The sequence below is a fragment of the Marmota monax genome, unplaced genomic scaffold (assembly GCF_021218885.2).
Source record: "Marmota monax isolate L192 unplaced genomic scaffold, Marmota_monax_Labrador192_F-V1.1 WCK01_AAM20220418_F8-fsc00137, whole genome shotgun sequence".
In the NCBI taxonomy this organism is placed as follows: domain Eukaryota; kingdom Metazoa; phylum Chordata; class Mammalia; order Rodentia; family Sciuridae; genus Marmota; species Marmota monax.
Window position 1 is genome coordinate 4426243 of NW_026692854.1, and position 19764 is coordinate 4446006.

The following is a 19764-nucleotide window of genomic DNA, read 5'->3' on the forward strand; positions in this document are numbered from 1 at the left end:
GACATTACTTGCCTCCTACAACATATAGAAAATTTTTAGGAAGTTTTCTATAATCTAGTCCTCTGCGTTTTAAATATAAGGTGTGTGATTAATGTCTGTTGAAAATGGGAAGCAAAAATAGGACATTACATAGACTAAAACAAGAGATGCAATAAATGTAATCTTTTCAAACATAAAGAATCAGACACAATTTCAATTCACCAAATCTTTCTAACCAAAAATTTCTGCGTAAAAGTAAGTGGGTTAACAGGCAAGTGTCATTTTTTTAAATTGTTGACAGACCTTTATTTTATTCATTTATCTATATGCAGTGCTGAGAATCAAACCCAGTGCCTCACATATGTAAGGCAAATGCTCTGCCACTAAGCCATGATCCCAGGCCCTCAATTTTTTTTTTTTTTTTTTAAATTACACAGGGAAAAAAAAGAATGATCCAAGCCATTGAGACGATTTAAACTGTTTGCTAATGCTAGCTTTCTACCTGTCAGAAACGTAACGGATTCTGAAGTGCTAGAGTTAATGTCACCTTTTCTGTCTTCTAAATGATTCATACAATGAAATAAGGCAAGCTACATCTAGCCTGAAAATAGTAAATCTATTACTATAATGGTAAGTTTCTTGTTTTGTCCATAAAATCCCCTTTCCCTATATATATATATATATATATATATCCACATATGATTCTGAGCTCCTTAAAGACCTCTCCTCCATACACCCAGTACCCTTAACAGTCATTACACTGGAAATGCTTGTAGAATGAATTAATGTTAAAAGCACTAACATTTAAAATAACTATACTCAAAGTATAGGAAATGTTTGTACTTAACAAATTATTTTCCAATTGAAATTAACCACAGCTGAAATAGCATTCTATGCATCATATATGTAAAATTTTTCTAAAGATTTTGAGAAAGACAGCACAAATGGGGCTTCTATTTCTTGATCTGAGTGGTTGTTAATTGGGTGTGTTTGCTCTGTAAAAATCCATCAAGCAGGGATGGGTTTGTAGCTCAGTGGTAGAGTGCTTGCCTAGCACATATGAGGCACTGGGTTTGATCCTCTGCACCACATAAAAATAAATAAATCAAATAAAGGAACAGTGTCCATCTACAACTAAAAATAAAATATATTAAAAAATAATTTGAAAAGTAACATCAAATGTGTTTCTACAAGAAATAGTTAAGTATTCAAATATGGTATTAAATAAACACATTTTAAATAGCAACTGTGTAACCAAAAAGCAATTACTTTGGAGATGATGATTTTCTAAGCATCATTTAAATCTTTTGTCTTGTACTATGTAAAATCAGAAGAAAGTGGCAACTTACTTATCAAAATAAAACTTTAATAAATGAAATTATCTCTGGACTATGAGGAGATAGGGAAACTAAGAAATGGAAACACAATATTATGACATTTACCTCAGTATCAGTGATTCAAATCAGAAGCAGCCTACATTGGAGAGCAACTCAGTGAATGATAAAAAGCGGCTTGGTTAGCTGTTTTGGGTAATCGAGAACTCATTCTTCAGAATTCCCACAGTTTCACATTATCAATAATCTAATCCAAGCAACCAACACTTAACAAGGAACCTAATTAACCTTTGATTGTTACAGACTTCCATTTACATAACAACAGAGTCTGTTCTGCCAGAGTCTACTCTTTGCCTTTAAGCTTTTTAAGAAATGTATTACTATTTTTGAAAATTTTTGACTTCTGAAGATAGACAAAACTGAAGTATTAAAAGTCTGCTACAGGTTAAAAAGAAAATTTAATAAATTACATGGTGATTTTTCAATTATATCTGTTTGAATAATTGTGAATTTGAACTTAAAAGTTTAAGCCTTTTAAAGGGAAAAAAATCATATAATTTATATGGAAAAGGGAACTTTCATCAAGTGTGGTAGACTGTAGATTGGAACAAGACACATGAATTCTAATTCTGACTGCTACTTACTACTGTAGCAAATCAAGTTTTCTGGACTTAACTGCTGTTTCTGCAAAGTAAGTAAACTGATTAATTCTTTTTTTTTTTTTTTAACATCCCTGTACATTTTTATTCTTTTTTTTTTTTTTTAATTTTTTTTATTGGTTGTTCAAAACATTATAAAGCTCTTGATATATCATATTTCATACATTAGATTCCAGTTGGTTATGAACTCCCAATTTTACCCCAAATACAGATTGCAGAATCACATCGGTTACACATCCACATTTTTACATAATGCCCTATTAGTAACTGTTGTATTCTGCTACCTTTCCTATCCTCTACCATCCCCCCTCCCTCCCCTCCCATCTTCTCTCTCTACCCCATCCACTGTAATTCATATCTCTCCTTGTTTATTTTCCCATTCCCCTCACAACCTCTTATATGTAATTTTGTATAACAATGAGGGTCTCCCTCCATTACCATGCAATTTCCCTTTTCTCTCCCTTTCCATCCCACCTCATGTATCTGTTTAATGTTAATCTTTTCTTCCTGCTCTTCCTCCCTGCTCTGTTCTTAGTTGCTCTCATTATATCAAAGAAGACATTTGGTATTTGTTTTTTAGGGATTGGCTAGCTTCACTAAGCATAATCTGCTCTAGTGCCATCCATTTCCCTGCAAATTCTATGATTTTGTCATTTTTTAGTGCTGCGTAATTCATTGGCTCATTTATTATTTATTATGAGCCTGTTATTCTGTTAACCCATTGTTGTTAGTATTAAGACATAACCCCTAGCTCATGGATCTAGCGGATTAGACCGTTACAAAACACTATGATGATGTGACGGGAGACAATTTATATACCTAATATTTTATTTAGGAAATTATTGAAACAAATTTGAAGAATCAATTTTCAATAGATACTTAATATGATTGAACTAAATAAATTAAGTCTTAATGTTTGAGATTTAATAAATTATCTTTAAAATATCACCTGTTAACCAAAGACTTTAAATGTAAAAAAAGAATAGCTTTCCGTACCTTTTTAGTGGTTGAGATTAAAGTATTAACAAACAAGCACAGAAAGGATAAAAGGATTAAGTTGATTCACCCATAAGAGTCAAGTTAAAATAAATTTTCTTTTGTTCTTGAAGCAAGTGGGGATGTATGGCAAAAAAAGATTATTCTTTTATGGCAAGAACGTTGTTTTACTTGTAAATTGCCATAATTTTATATTTTAACTATTTTAACAAATATGAATAATTACATAAACAAATGAAATGCATACTGGAATTATCATATGCACTGAGTTTCAGAGTAGAACTTTAAAAGAATCTCCTTTCTCTCTCTCCTCCTATTTATCCTCATCCCTAGGTAGGTCATGTAAAGTAAGAAATCTTTCCCTATTCTTCTCCATGTCCATATTCTCACACACACACACATACACTCACACATATAGACAGAGTGGTCATTTCTCCCTCAACAACAAAATGGAATACTTGGATTTTTGATTTCTGCAGTCAGGTTTTCTCACTTAACACTGTCTTATGAAAAACCTAAATAAATTGATATTTTCTAATTTATTCAGGTTAATGGCTGCACAATATTCCATGATGCAGACTGTATCATGGTTTATGCAACCATTTCCTTGTTGTAGTGATGGGCATTTGTTTCTAGTCCTTTCCCCTCCCTTCCACTACCTGCCTTTCCACAGTTGGCTGCCAGAAACAATGCTACAGTAAACATAGCCTAGTACTTTATGAAACACAGTCACAATAGTGGGGTATCTGTTGAAGGACGCTTATTTTTCATTTCAATCAATGTTGCAAGACATCTGTCCAAAAGGCTGCAACAATTCATATTTCCTCCAGTAACATGTATATTTTTAAAATTATGCCTGCATACATATTAGAGTTTTTTCTTTTTGCAACCTCAGCTCTCATTGTTACTAAAATTTTATTTCCCCAAATGTTAGCAAGTTTGAACATCTGGCCATTTGGATTTGTACTTCTTATGAAATGTCTATTTATAGTCTTTACCCATAAGAACAGTTTGCTGTCCTCTAAAACTTTCCATAATGATGAAAATGTTCTATATCTGCATCATCTAATATGGTAGCCATTTACCACTAGTAGCTAGGGAGACTGAAAAACTGAATCTAAATGAATGTAAATTCAAATAATAACATGTAGTTGTGACTACTAGAATGGACAGTTCAGTTCCAGAACTTGGGTACTCAGTGTGGTCCATGGACTGGCCTAGGCTGGGAGCACTATCCCACCTGGGAGTCTTATTAAAAATGAATGATCTTGGGTTGCCATCCCAGAACAAATGCATCAGACTTCAGTTTAACAAGATCCCAAGAAGATTCATATTACAGTTGAGAAGCACTGTTAATAATCATCTAAATTAAGGATATTTTAAAGTTCTTTTGTCATGGGCCGCACTAGCAATTTGATGATGCTGGTGAAACCAGAGATTGTTTCTAAAATTTTAAGTTAAAATACGTGAAATTATAAAGAAAATAAATTATACTGAATTAAAACTATCAAAATATTTTGAAAATGTATGTCCTTCTTTACAAATGCATTAAAGACAATACTTAGTAAAGGGTCTAAAGTCTAATAACTACAATAATGCTGAAGTACCACAAGCATAAACTCTAAAGATATCTGCAATAACTACACTGTGATATTAAAATATCAGGTTTCATATGTTGCCATTCACAGAAATTGGTAATCTTGCTGTATTTTCTGTCTGTATTTGTAATTGAAGGAAATGCCACATTTTAGTTAGAAGTGGCAATAATTTCTTTCTGCTACCCCCTGAAGATTTGTGGACCATATGTTAAAAACCTCTGGGATTATTCCAGTAATTGTCTAATTTTTTTTTCTAAATTTTAAACTCACAAGGAATTAATTTGTATAGCATATAAACTATGAGGGTAAACTTTTAACAGATTAGGATCCACTTGTACTAAGGCCCCATAATTCTTTTCAACTAAACTGAACTACCACTCTTGTAGTATATAATTATATCTATTTCTTTATCCTGTTCCACGGCTGTTTGTCTGATTCTATGCCAATACCACTTTTAAATAACCAAGTAAGTTTTGAAGTTTATATTGAGCTTTTGGTTGGTACAGCACTTCTCACCTTAACCCACCTGCATCTTCTTTTCCATGGCATTCTGGGGCATTTATTTTTCATATAGACTAAAATAATTTATCAACATCCAAACCTGCACTGTACTTCTTCACTCCAACTTCCCCTTCCCAAATAATCAAAAATACTGGAATAAAATTTAATTGTATTTGATTAAAATATTAATAGAGGAAAATATGCTATTTTATAGCCTGAATCCCTTCCAAGTATTTCCATGTTCAACACTAAGAGTTTATAGTTTTCATATAAGTCTATTACCTTCCTTGCTAGAAATGGCCATGGGAGAAATATTTTTTTTGCAAGGAAGACAATGGGCTTACATAAGAAAATTATAAAAGCTTAGTGTAGAATACTGTTGCATTTACTGACATGTTCACAAGGCTATTCTGTAACTTCCTGATGTAATGGCCTATTGTTTCTGTCCTGAAATATACTTTGTATCATCTTAGTCTTTTTTTTTTTTTTTTGGATGGAGGAGCCGGGTACCACTGGCTATTGAACTCAGGGGCACTCAACCACTGAGCCACATCCCCAGCCCTATTTTGTATTTTATTTAGAGACAGGGTCTCTCTGAGTTACTTAGCACCTCACTATTGCTGAGGCTGGCTTTGAACTCCCGATCCTCCTGCCTAAGTCTCCTGAGGCCCTGGGATTACAGGCGTGGCCACTGAACCTGACCTAAGTATTAGTCTTTTGATACAATATTTATCAATGTTTTGATTATTTGCATCAGTAGTAGTAAGTAAAACTGGCTTATACTTTTTTTCCCCTTTGCTTTTGTATTATTTCTTAGAATTTTCCACCTTTTTTCAATTGTCTGGTAGAGTATAATATACTGGAATCACATGACTTTCTAGAAATACCTAGGAAAGTCTATCAATGAATCTAGTGGTAACCTTATCATTGTACACCTTCATTCACCTTTGTAATATTTCTATGGTAACCATTCTATTCAAGTTCTTCACTTTTGTCAATTTAATAAGTTACATTTTGTTGCCTCACTTTACTTTTGGTTTTCAAGTTGTTATATAGATGCAAATCTCTTCATTAATTCCAAACAACCTACTTTTATTCATTTTTTTCTGCTTCAAAAAAAATTTGTAAGTGGACAAAGTATCTTTTCATGTATTTATTTTCATGTGGTGCTGAGGATAGAACCCAGTGCCTCATGGGAGGCAAGTATTCTACCTCAGACCTACAGCCCCAACCCATTTTTCTGCCTTTTTTTTTTTTTTTTAATGGTTGAACCCAGGGGGTACGCAACCACTGAGCCACATCCCCACACCTTTTTATATTTAGAGACAGCGTCTTGCTAAGTTGCTTAGAGCCTTGTTAAATTGCTCAGGCTGGCTTTGAACTCGTATCCTCCTACCTTAGCCTCCCAAGCTGCTGGGATTACAGGTATGTCACCATACCCGACAATTTTTCTGCTTTCTTAAGATGAGTAACACATTAATTTATTTTGCCTCTCTATTTAATAATAGTAAAGGCATTTTAAGGCTAAAGATTTTCCTTTGGCACAGCTTTCAGAATTTTGATATAAAATATTTTCATTGCTTTCTTGTTTCAGTTTTTATTAACTATTTGATCCAAAAGATATGCTCCTTAACTACCAATTTTAATTCCCTTCACCTTTTATTTTTTCCTCTGGTTTTACTATATTATAACAAAAATAAACTATAAAACCTGTACCTAAAAAACTTACTACTTTATCATATGACTGAGAACAAACATGATAGTTTTGTAAATTCTTCATTGACATTTAAAAAGCTTATTCTCTGATCAAGAAAGTTAGGCTTTCTGTATAGCAGGTGAATCAAAATTATGATAGAATTAGATCTTCTAATATTTATTTTTTGTCCATTACATTTATCCCATTCTCAAAAAAGATATCAAGTTTCCTAAACACTATAGCATTTCATCACATTCCCATTTTTCCAAAATTTTTATTCTACAATTACTGTCATTTGCTATGTAAAATTGTATGACTACAAAATCACCTTTTATTACTCATGTACTTTGTCAGCCTGTTTGGGGGTTTTTGTCTTAGATCCACCTTATCTGACATTAATATTACCTTCCTGCTCTTTTTTCCTATAACTTTTAGTCCATCATTTTTTCAATATTTCCTTATTAATTTGCATTAAGCATATTTCTTATAGACAGAGGTAGGTTTGCTTGAAGATCAATATGAAAAACTTTTTTTAACTTCCCCTTTTCCTTTTTAAAAAAATTTTTATTCTAATTTGTTATATATGACTGCAGAATGCGCTACAATTCATATTACACACATAGAGCACAATTTTTTCATATCTCTGGTTGTAGACAAAGTATATTAACAAAAAACTCTTTCTTTAAATGGAAAACTTTGATGTGTTCCTCAGCTTTCTGGAGGCAAAGAAAACAATCCATACTGGGAGAGAGATCCATACATTTCTATAGGCCAAGCTCTGCCAATAATCTGTTCTGCTTCTGCACAGCATTATCTTATACTGTCTCCAGGGTCTTTCTCTGGTCTGGGGAGAAAATCCCAAATGCTGGGATTTTCTATCCCCTATATGGCTTCTAAGAATTTCTTCCTTTTGTATGTAAGCTTTCCCTGACTGAGAAGTAGAAAATATTTCACTAAATGATTTGCTTAGCCAACAGAATGTGGCAGATATAGGGTACTGGGATTTTGAAGTTAGGTCTTTAACACCCTTGAGTTTAGTCTGAGTTTCCTGAAAGCATGCTTTGTTAAAAGGTCCTTTAGAGACCCAAATGGGAAATGATTTGCCTGCCATTCTATCCTCTCTCCAAATTAAAGAAGACTTCAGATGACAAATGACTCAAAAGTCAGTCAGGTGAGAAATACTCCGCTGAACCTATCAACCTTTAGAGATGTGATAAATAATAAATTATTTTAAGATACTAAGGGTGAACAACTTTCTTAATAAGACTCCTATAGTGCAAGAATTAAAATCAAGAATCAATAAATGGGATGAATTCAAACTCAAAAGCTTCTTCTCAGCAAAGAAATAATCAATGAGGTGAATAGAGAGCCTACAGAATGGGAGCAAATTTTTATCACATGCACATCAGATAGAGCACTAATCTCTAGAATAAAGTACTCAAAAATCCTAACACCCAAAAAACAATAATCCAATCAACAAATGGGCCAAAGACTTGAGCAGTCATTTATCAGAAGAAAATATATAATCAATAAATAAATATATAAAATCAGATAACTGGAATTCCAGGGGTGGGTGAGGGGGATCCATTAATATTGTCATCTTCTAGAATCCCCTTTCCCCCCCACTTCTTTCAACTAAATCTAAAACAGTAAGGCTTATTCTATTCAGTAGTCTGAACTGACTATAAAATTCAAAATGTTATTCTATTGAGTAGTCCATATGGGATATATAATTAGATGTTAAAATGTTAAAACAAATTGAGTTATTTCATTTTGAGTCCAAGTTTGGCAAGGCTATACCTAGTAGTATCAGGACTCAATATGGGCACATTTTTTCTCTATTTGAGCTATGAAATCTTTATACATACAGTGATCCAGTACAGCACTAAGCCCTTGTTTGGCTGAAATGCCCATTTTACATATTAATTCCTACTTTTTAAATTATTATTTGTGGTGTGATGCCATCACAAAATTAAATGCAAATATGGACAGTGACATAATATTAACAGCAATCTCTTATAAATGATTAATCCCAAACATGTAGTATATACATTTATTAATTCTTACACTTGCACATTATATGTACTTTTACTAATTAAATCACAATAAAGAAATTAAATCATAAAACTAAAAATGACCCAAAAGAAATCTCACTTAAAAATATGTCTGCAGATTTTGGATTGAGACATACTACATAGATTGAGACAATAAAGTGGTCATTATATCTCTGGATTTAATCCAAGGTATTTGGAAAGGTCCCTTGTGAGTTGATTTCTCCTTCCATAATACGAAACACCCTCTTGGTTACTTGGTTCAAAATTTTATCTTGATAAATATCTAATAAATCCCTCAAAACCTATCCATGAAATTAAAAATCTTACTAATAACTTAAGATAATAAATGTAGTAGAAAATGAAGTCATATTCTTTGAAATGTTGTTTCCTCATTTAATGAATATGAAATAATCAGCTAAAACAAACTTCTTTCTGATGCCGTAATTAAAATTATTTTTATAACTTTTCCATGAACTTTTTTCCCCCCTCATTTCGTTTACTTATAAGTCACATTACTTATAAAAATCCAATAGTTTTGTAAGAGCGCAATAGGTAGGTTTTAGACATGTAAGTAAGAAATGTAATAACATGCTAAAATGCTTCAGGTAGTGTGATTTCAATATATTCTTAAATTTGTTCAATACATTAAAATATATTACTTTTATGCCAAAGACAAAGAGTAGCATTAAAACACAATGCTAAAAACCATGAAATTTAATCCAGAAGTCAAAGATTATTTTTCACTGTAATTAATAGGTAAATAAAACTTTTTCATTTTTAAATTGTGTTCATGGTCCATGAATCTGCCCCATTAAAATCCTGGATTGTTTATTAAAAACTGAGATTCTTAATTCCAGCTAAGCCCCAAATTAGAACCCTTGAGGTATGTTATGATTTGGATATGAGGTGTCACCCTAGAGCTCCTGTGTTCATGCGGGGATGTTCAGAGGTGAAATAACTGAATTACAAGTGGATCAACCCATTTCATTGATTAATAATTGAAAAGAACTAATATAAGCAGGTAGGGTGTGATTGGAGAAGGTAGGTCACTAGGGCTATATCCTTGGGGATTGATTATATGTTCTCTCCCTAACTTCTTTTCTCTCTCTCCTCTCTTCTTTGTGGCTACCATGAACTAAAACAGCTTTCCTCCCCCAGGCCCTTCTGCCATGATGCTCCCTGCCTCCCCTCAGATTCAGTGCAACAGAGTTGCACCTCCAAAACTGTGAGCCCACAATAAACTTTTCCTCCTCTAGGTTGTTTTTGTTGGGTATTTTGGTTACTGTGATGAAAAGCTGACTAATACAAGGTGTCCATGAATTTAAATTTTAAGCATGCTTATTTACTTTAAGAGACAAGCATATCTATTATTGTTTTCTAACAAGTATGTTCAACATTCTAGGATAATTATAATTGAAGGGTAACATTATAAACCTGTATCTTATAAAGGAATTTTATGCTCATCAGTTTAGCAGCATAAAAAGAAATTTCAGAAAACAGTTCATACTTTCCAAAACACAAGAACCTGAATAACAAGTATTTATCATTAATGAAAAATCTAATTTTCATACAAACACAGTTAACTGGATTATTTACATATGAATACTTATGCTGAGCCTCCAGGTAATCTTGCAGAATTTTTCTCCAGAAATATAACTGTGTTTCTAAACAAGGAAGTTTTGTTGACCAAAACACTTTTTGCTTCCTAGTTACCAAAGTTCTCATAAGAGAGAAACATTTCACCATTTCCTCATGAAACTTAATAGCTTTCTTAAGACTCAATACCTCACATAGTATTATTAACATTGCTTTCTTTGTAATGAAAGAAGCACACTGAATTAACTCTACAATAACAAAACAGCTTCCCACAACTTAGATGCATGAGATGCACAAAAATTTCAAAGAGAATAAGAAATAAAAATATCTGTTAAGTACATACACATTAAGTATTACACATAATTCACATACATAATACAGATCAAAATGTGCTATAATTATATATCACTGACACTTATAAATTCCAGGCTTGAGTAAAAGGTAAGCTCTATTTGCTGGTGTTAGTATCACATATCATTTGCAAACAACTAAAAATCTAGAAAAAAAAATGAAAGAAAATTACAGAAATCTGATAAAATTGCCACATCATGCTATTTCTTTTTAAAGGTCAAGAATTATATTCTATTAAATTTCTACAACAATTTTCACCTCATACTTGCCATGAAGTAGCGGATTATATGATCAAAGTCTAATCAAATTAATTGTGTACCTGTGTGACTTTAACATCTCTGAGTGCTTTTGGAAGACATAATTTTGAAATCAGTGTAATAATTGAGGCACCTTTGATCTGACCACATATTATGGAAAAAAAGCTTTGGTTTTTATAATGCTTCTTCTCAGTAGATCTACTGAATTTTACTAGGGAATAAATAGTATTTGATTAGTTGTAGGAAGCTGATATGAAACAAACACAAATGAAAATAAGGTTAATATAATGCTTTGACTTCTAGGTTAAAAACAAGATTTCCCAGGTATCCCCAAAATGGGTTTTTAAAAAGTAGATGGAGGTATACTGCCACCATGTGGTAAAAACTTTAAGACCATTTCGGATAAGGTAAGCTAAATTATTTTAAATTAAAATGGAAAGTGTGTTTTCATAATTGCCATTCTCAAAACCATTTCTTTTAATAAATCACTGTGAAGTTGTCATTATTATTGCAATGTCTGAGACATCTACATTTGTTGGTTGTTTCCTTCTAAGTTTCCATTTGTTTACTACCTGCTCTATGAATAGTAGTATCCTCTTATACTGTCCTTAATTTGTCTTCTTTTGAGAGTACTCCCCTTACTGTACCATAATTTTATAATATTCAATCCCATTTTTTTTATCTATTGGTATCCATCCTAATCTTTATGTATTTTCAAATAGTAAACTCAACTCTCCAACTACCAGATTTTAGTTTTATCAAAATTAACTATTATTGATTGCTAAAAAGTATAAACAATCAAAGTTACAAACAGTATTATAAAAACTGCAAATTTTGTTCAAGGTCTGATGATGTTTTTAATTTTACTTCTAATTATTTTCTATATTATCTAACATGTTCTCATTCATGTCAGTAAAAACCTAACATGTTAAGAAAGATTGTCTCCAAAGAGCTAAGATTCTTTTTAGGGAAATGGCATTCATAGACTGGATTTTCTTTTTTCACTTGCATGTAAATGGTGAATCTGTTTCAGGTAATGGTCACATAAGCTCCCATCTGACCACTCCTGCCACAAAATCACCTATAAATTCTGGACAAAATATCAAACATCCAAGGGCTCAATCTCCCTGATCAAAATTAGGCAGACTATAGGAATCCATATAAAAGTAGAAGAGAACAATCCCTGGTGAGTTTCCTAGTTGTTTTGTTTGTTTTCTAATGGTGTGTAGTCTGTAAGGGGAGGCCCATTCTGTGCCCTGTTGGATGGACAAAGGTGCAACTGAATGTCCTTAGTCTTTTTAAAATGGAGAACCAAAAGACAGTTTGGGACAACAGCAGCTGCTCTAAAGTGAAGAAGGAATTCTAGAGATAGCCACAGAGGGGAAAATCTGAATTTTGTTGATAATTTCTGCCCAAATCTCTGGCTGCTCTCTGAAGAACACATGTATAGGACAAACTCCACATAGCCCTATTGAAACCAAAAAATTTGAACTTAAAATTGCACGGGTGCCCAGGAAACAAAATGTATTGTTGGAGTATAATCAAGCTAATTTGTTTCTAAAATAAAAACATCAGAACTGTCTAGAGGAATACAAAATTCAGAGTCTCCACAGGATAATAGTCACAATGATATCATTCAAATTTATTCTATGATTTAAATAAAAATGTTTAAGGTTACTTGACACATGAAGAAACAGGAACATGTGACATATTTTTAAAAGAAAAGACAAACATCATAGGCAACCCAGATATTAGAATTAACAGTCAGAATTTTAAAGCAGCTATGTGAACTATTCTCAATGGTATAAAAGAAAATATGAAGTAGCCAAGAAATGAAAATTATAATAAACAACCATATTGAAATTCTAAACGCAAAAAATTCCATGCTTAAGTACAAAAAAAAAAAATTATACACTCTGAGGCAGGTAATCCATTTTTTCCAACATGCCAATTTGGGGGAGGATAAACTGACACATTATAGAAAATCAAATGAATAAGTTAAAATCTATCTACTTCTGCAATCTTTTCTAATTTTCCCTACTGGTGTGATATTTCACTGCTCATAAAATGTGTCATCTGCAAACAAAGAGTTTACTTAGTTCTTTCTTACCAATGTAATGTCTAAAATGTTAAATACTGATTAAGATTGGACTAAACAATTATTCCTAGAGAACATTTCTGTCTTCACTGAACTCCTTTCTATTTATACTTTTTGACTCTCATTCTTCAGTTACAAAAGAGAAATCAATTCCCTGAGAACTCAGGATAACAATTTAAAAAAAAAGCCAATTTTTTTCAAGAGGTATAATAAACCCAGATATGACTGATGAAGAGATAAAGAAAATGTGGTATATACATAAAATGCAGTATTACACAGCTTAAAAGAGCAGAATGCTAAGTGAAATAAGCCAGTCACAACATACGTATCAAAACTGTATGATTCTAATTATAAGTGCCACTTACATTAAATTCCACTTACATTAAATATCTGAAGTAGTTGAAATCATAGAACCAGAAAGCAGAATTGCTTACCAAGGGCTGAGGGGGTGGGGGTGGGGGGCAGATTAGTGTCTAATAATGGGTATGCAATTTCAGGGTTGCAAGATGAAAAAGTTCCAGAGATCTGTTGCCTAAAAATGTGAATATACCTAATATTACTGCACTGTACATTTCAAAATAGCTAAAATAGTAAACTTTAATGTTGTGTCTTTAACCATAATAAAAAAGAGTCTGTCAACTTTTTTACACTAAAATTTAGAACCTTCTTGATGGCTTTTTGTTTACATATTTCATTGCTCATTTCTTTTTTGTTCACATGTATAGTTCTCACTCAAGTGAAATATTATAACACGTTCATTTACAGAATTCTTTGTTGACTCTCTCCCATGGTTTTATACTTATCTAAAATATTCACTGATCTCAATCCTCATACATTATGTAAATTCTATAAAGACAGAGGTTTGGTTCAGTTTGTAGTTCTTGAGGTCCTTAATTTCTATGGTCGGGCAGGTAATTTATCAGTTCTCAAGCAGTTAGACCTATTCTAAGTACTCTATTTGATAACAAAATTATCATATATGTGCTGCAGTTTCAGGTTCACTCTTGAGGCCCCTTAAAATTATTGTGTGAATACCATATAGTTATTTTTTTTCAAAATTTTCATTTTATTGAACCTTAAAATCACATAAAGTCATCTGTAAGACCCACACCATTCCTTTAAACATTAGAAACTTAGCTGGGCACGGTGGCACATGCGTATAATCCCAGAAGCTTGTGAGCCTGAGGCAGGAGGATCATGAGTTCAAAGACAGCTTCAGCAAAAAAGCAAGCTAAGCAACTCATCAAAACCTTGTCCCTAAACAAATTACAAAAATAGGCTGGGACTGTGGCTTCATGGTCGAGTGCCTCAGAGTTCAATCCCCGGCAGTCGCCCCCGCCGACAAGAAAAATTAAAAACTTAAACAAATGTAAGATTTAGGCTAAAGTATTTGCTGAATTACTGTATGAAGAGATCATTCAAATAATGTAATATAAAAATTTTGGATGAAGTCTTACTAAAAATCAGTAACTTTATAGTCTCTATAGCCATTAACTGCATGGCAATGTATCTTATTATCTGCTGAACAATGTAATACTTGTTTTTTCATTTTCTTGTCAAATTCAAAAGCACTTAGAAATCAATGAGTACTCTCTTTCACTAGATTATGCTTCAGTTTGCTCACTACAAAATATTTATTCCCATCAGAGCTCAGAACATGATACCCCCAAATATGTTACCCTATCATACTGAGTAGTTTAATTTGAAGGAAATTGAGAAAAATGCAGAAGCAAGGTTTTCCTGACTTTCTCCTGCCCTCTCTCTCAAAGCAGGTCATAGAAACTGCAAGTCCCCTCATTCCTTTTCCCCTGAAGCAGGCCATGAAGCCTAGGAAGGTCACTCTCTGACCACCTCTTTTGCTCTTCCCTTGAAGATCCTCATGTGACAAGTGTCCTGCCCTATAAAAGAAGGAATGTCACACAGAAAGGTCAAGAAGAATCTGAACAAACCTTGTTAAGTTCCTCCCTAGTTATTACCATTAGATCATACCTTTTGTCCTCTTGTCATACTTCTGCATGACTGTCCACAGAAATAGACTTCCCTAAGTCTTTGTATCTTTACTTGAAGGCTTTCAATGTTACATCAAACTTATGAGAAAAGGATATTACTTTTTCTCTCATACATCATTTAGGGAAGAAATCTGCATTTTCTCTCATAAAAGGAAAACTTACTTTTGGGGGGTTAAGAAACTTGAAATTTAATGGCACTACTAAAAAAATTCAAAAATTTTTTTGCTACTCCATTTGGATTTGATGGGCATTATTTATGTTTTCATTGCTTGCCTCTGGCCACCAAATTAAATATTGTATACAATGCCCACATACTAAACAGGAGAAAAACATGAAATACCATCAAAGAACCCAAATGAGAACATTTAAAATTAACAGGAGAAAAAATGATGCTTCCAACTGAAAAACCCCGATTTCATTTCATATTTTCAATAAACAAGGAGCTTGTGACTAGTTGGTAATTTAATGACCACCTCATAAATAAACCCCAACAATATGTAGCAAAATTTCTTTTAATATTAAATATAATGTTATTTACTATTCTTATTTAAAAGGTCTTTTTTTTAAAAAAAAAATAAGCTGCTTAATGATCTGGTTCTATTTCTCACTTTAAATTATTCAATTTATTATTTCTTAGTGTTTGGTAAGTTGACTTGTATTAGGCTCTTAACAGAGTAGAAGAACCAAATTCTAAGGGTAGCCTCAACATAAAAATAATGTTGTATCTATATCATATTCTATTGTATCTATATCACATTCTCTGAATTGCTAATTCCTTTTATTGAATATGTAAGACATTAGTTTTTTCCCTATTGTGATTTAACTCTGTTTATAATACTGTTAAATTTAGGATTATGCTTTCAGCTGAGAGGTGATAAATCTGAAAGAAATAAACTTATAAATGAGGGTTAATTTCATGAGTTCTCTTGGCTAAGCCACAATACATTAGTCACATTATTCTAGATGCTCCTGAGAAGTTATTTACTTATTTATTTATTTTAGTTGAGATTAACATTTAATTAGTAAACTTTGAGTATATAGATTACTAACCATAATGTGGGTGAACCTCATTTAATTAGTTGAAGGCTTTAATAGACGGACTTCCAAAGGAAGGAATTCAGGCAGCAGATTACTTATAGATTTGAATTACAACTATTCCCTAGGTATCCAGCCTGCCAGTCCAACCTCGAGATTTTGGACTTGCCAAATTTCCACAATTATATGAGTGGGTAGGGGGATAGAGGGGATTGAACTCAGGGGTACTCAACCAATGAATCACATCCCCAGGCGCTGCCCCCCACTCCCCACCCATTTTTTTTTTTGTATTTAGAGACAAGGTCTTGAGTTGCTTAGCACCTCGCTTTTGCTGAGCCTGCCTTTGAAATCACGATATTCTTGCCTCAGCCTTGGGATTGGCTGGGATACAGGTGTGCACCACAATGCTCAACTAGCCAATTTCTTAAAACTTTTCTTCATCTCTCCCACCCCTCAATCTCAGTATCTCTCTCTCCCTACACACACACACACACACACACACACACACACACACACCCTGTTTCTGTTTCTATGGAAACAGTGACTAACAGACTCATAAATAAAACCATTCCTATGTTCAAAAGTTATTAATGCATTAAAACACCTAAGAACCTTATGAGTTAAAGCACATTAATTATCTATGCTTTCTTATCAACAATCTAAAGGTGTTAGCAAGGGTAAATCAAACTAAATTCTGAGACATAAAGGCATTACTGATATTTGAGTCTGAAAAGTACAGAAACTTATTGTACTATGGAGTTAAAAATATATCACATTAATAATAAGTCTAGAGTTGCAAGTTTTCTTTTTCTCAGCAAACTACATTAACATGATAGTATTCTGAGACATTTGACCAATGTTATAATCAAGCTAATGATTAGTCCACACTCCTATAAATAAAGAGTTATAAATATGATGACCTTATAATTAATTTATCAATTAGATTGGGAGGCCTTTGAAAATGAATTGGGTGCTATTAATACTATATATCAGGAACAATGAGGACAGTCCTAGGAAAATCAGAGCTTATAAGTCACCCTAATAAAAAGGCGAAACATCCTTTTTCTTACTTATGGAACCAAAAAAGATTCCCCATATACCTTCACCTATCTTTCTTGTTTCTTGCCAAAACTTCTGGACAGAGTACTATCAGAAATAAACCTAAATTATTAAGCAGACTCTTGTGTGCATATATCTCATTTGAGTAATCACATAGCAATTTTCAGATATGGGCCATATTTAGGATTTCAAAGGTATTTGATTATGAAAACCAGTTACAACAAAATGCTAAACTGTGGATTACCTATCAATATCATAGACTTATTTTCTCAATTTGTAAGGTGACTGCTCCCAATTTAACCTAGTTCTTACTACTTATGAAGAATCACAGAAGTCAGCACTCCATAGTGCCATTTTTCAATGACCAACTTTTATATTACCACAAATCTTGAGAAACTCCTGATAGAAAAAGTTCTCACTTCTTCCACAAATAATCAAAACCATACAAACCTCTGTCAATTGCTTCAATTGGCCTTTATTTGTACTTAATTCTTCTGATAGGTCATTCTTTTTCACATGTAGTTCATAAATTTCCTTTCTTAATGGATTTACTAGTTCATAGAAACGAATCTTAAAAAAAAGAAAAACCCAAAATTAATAAGAAGTCTTTCCAAATTACAATTAAAATTTGCTAATTTACAATACAGTAGTCGACCTTTATCTATATTTTAACTTTACATAGTTCCCTTTACCTACCATTAACTGTTGTCTGAAAATATTCCAGAAACAATCATAAATTTTAATAATTTCTATAAAAATAAATACTACCAGGCTGGGGTTATGGCTCAGTGGTACAGCACTTGCCTAGCATGTGTGAGGCACTGGGTTCGATTCTCAGCACCGCATACAAATAAATAAAAAGGAAGGTCCATTGACAACAACAAAAATTTAAAATAAATAAATTAATTTTAAAATTAATAATTAATTTTAAATTAATAATTGTTCAATTTTACCACAGGTATGCATTTATAGAAAAAAACTGCATACTTGATAAAACACTATTCAAGGTTTCAGACATTCACTCGGGTTCTTGCAATGTCTAAATATATGATAAACAATAAATAACTGATGAAGAGATAGTCTCTATTCTTTTCGTATGTGTGTGGTGCTGGGAATTGAACCCAAGGCCTCACACATGCTAAAAAACACTTTACCACTAAACCACACCCCCAGTGCTATCCTTTGCTCTTCCAGGTCCTTGGCAAAGCTCTGTTTACTGCTGCCACTACAGTGCAAGGGATAAGCAGGATGAATCAGGAGGTATTTTTGATCCGATTACTTCCACTCCTAACTTTCTCAGGGGAATTGGCCTGCCCTAACTCAGCAAAGTGTTTTATCGTAAAGGTCCTATAAGACTCAGAAGCCAATTAGTAAGTTAGGAGAGAGTAATTAGTGATGATTTATTATACAAGTATATAAACTGAAACTTCTCAATAAATGACATCGCAGCTTGTATAGTTAATGGATTGTGTGCACACACGTAAACACACACACACACACACATTTTTTTGGAGACAGGATTCCATTATGTTGCCCAGGCTGGTCTTAAACTCTGGGAGTTAAGCAATCTTTCTGCCTTAGTCTCCCAAGAAGCTGGGAATACAGGCTTGTGTCATCACACCTGGTTCTACATTCTTGTATATAAAAAAATTTGTCAGGTTTAATTTCTAATATGGCAAATACTGATAAAGAGATGTTGACACCAAACAATATTAGATCACTGTCACAGACTAATTCTAATCATAGGGTTATATAAAACCACAAGAAAGATTTTGAATTATTCTTGTTACCACAGAGTTCTTATCCTTCACCTTACAACCACACCAACTCCATTCTCCCCCACTATCCCTAATAAACCCTGGGCAACAACTAATCTGTGGCTCACCTCCATAATTTTCCATTTGAGAACATTATAAACCATCACTTATGATAAAATAATTCATTTCTGTGGACTAAGTAGCCCATAACTTCAGAGCCCTATTTATTGCTAGCCTTTAAAGACCAATGGTCAAAGACCTTTAAAATTTGATGATCTGAACACCACTCACTATTTTCAGATCAGGACCCTAATATAATTTATCAGCTCTGTACTTCAACATTAATGACTACTACATAAACAGCAAACTTAACACTTACAGATATATATTCAGGAATGGAAAGCTGATCTTCAGGAAAAGTTTTTAGCTTTGTGTATTGCTCTTCTGTCAACTCAAAATCACGTAGGTTTCGACGAATATCTCCAGCTTTCTCTCTTAGCTGATGATTTGTCTCTTCTAGTTGCTTCTGCCTCAATAAAATGGTTTCCATTTCTTGTTTCATTAGTTCTTGGTATTTTCTACATTAGGAGAGAATTTACGGCAAGCTTTAAAAAATCTTTGCAATTTGACTTTCTCAAAGTTCTCTATAATAACATAAAATTAGGAAATGAGAAGTCCAATAATATTCTCTCTCTCTTTTTTTTGTGCTGGGGGATACTAGGGATTGATCCACTGGCTCTCTCTTTACCACTGAGCTTCAATCCTATCCCTACCCCTTCTTCTTC

General features: G+C 32.9%; 1 protein-coding gene across 3 annotated transcripts in view; it reads right to left on the reverse strand.

The window, feature by feature from the left end:
* Positions 1-19764, reverse strand: part of Pibf1 (progesterone immunomodulatory binding factor 1) — a 232488-nt gene that overhangs the window by 197778 nt on the left and 14946 nt on the right. For all 3 annotated transcript variants that reach the window (XM_046449462.2, XM_058580979.1, XM_058580978.1), the window contains exons 4-5: positions 19359-19557; positions 17673-17792 (exon numbers count right to left, since the gene is read on the reverse strand). In XM_046449462.2, the coding sequence (XP_046305418.1) occupies positions 17673-17792; positions 19359-19557 (319 nt within the window). The remainder of the gene's footprint in view (positions 1-17672; positions 17793-19358; positions 19558-19764) is intronic.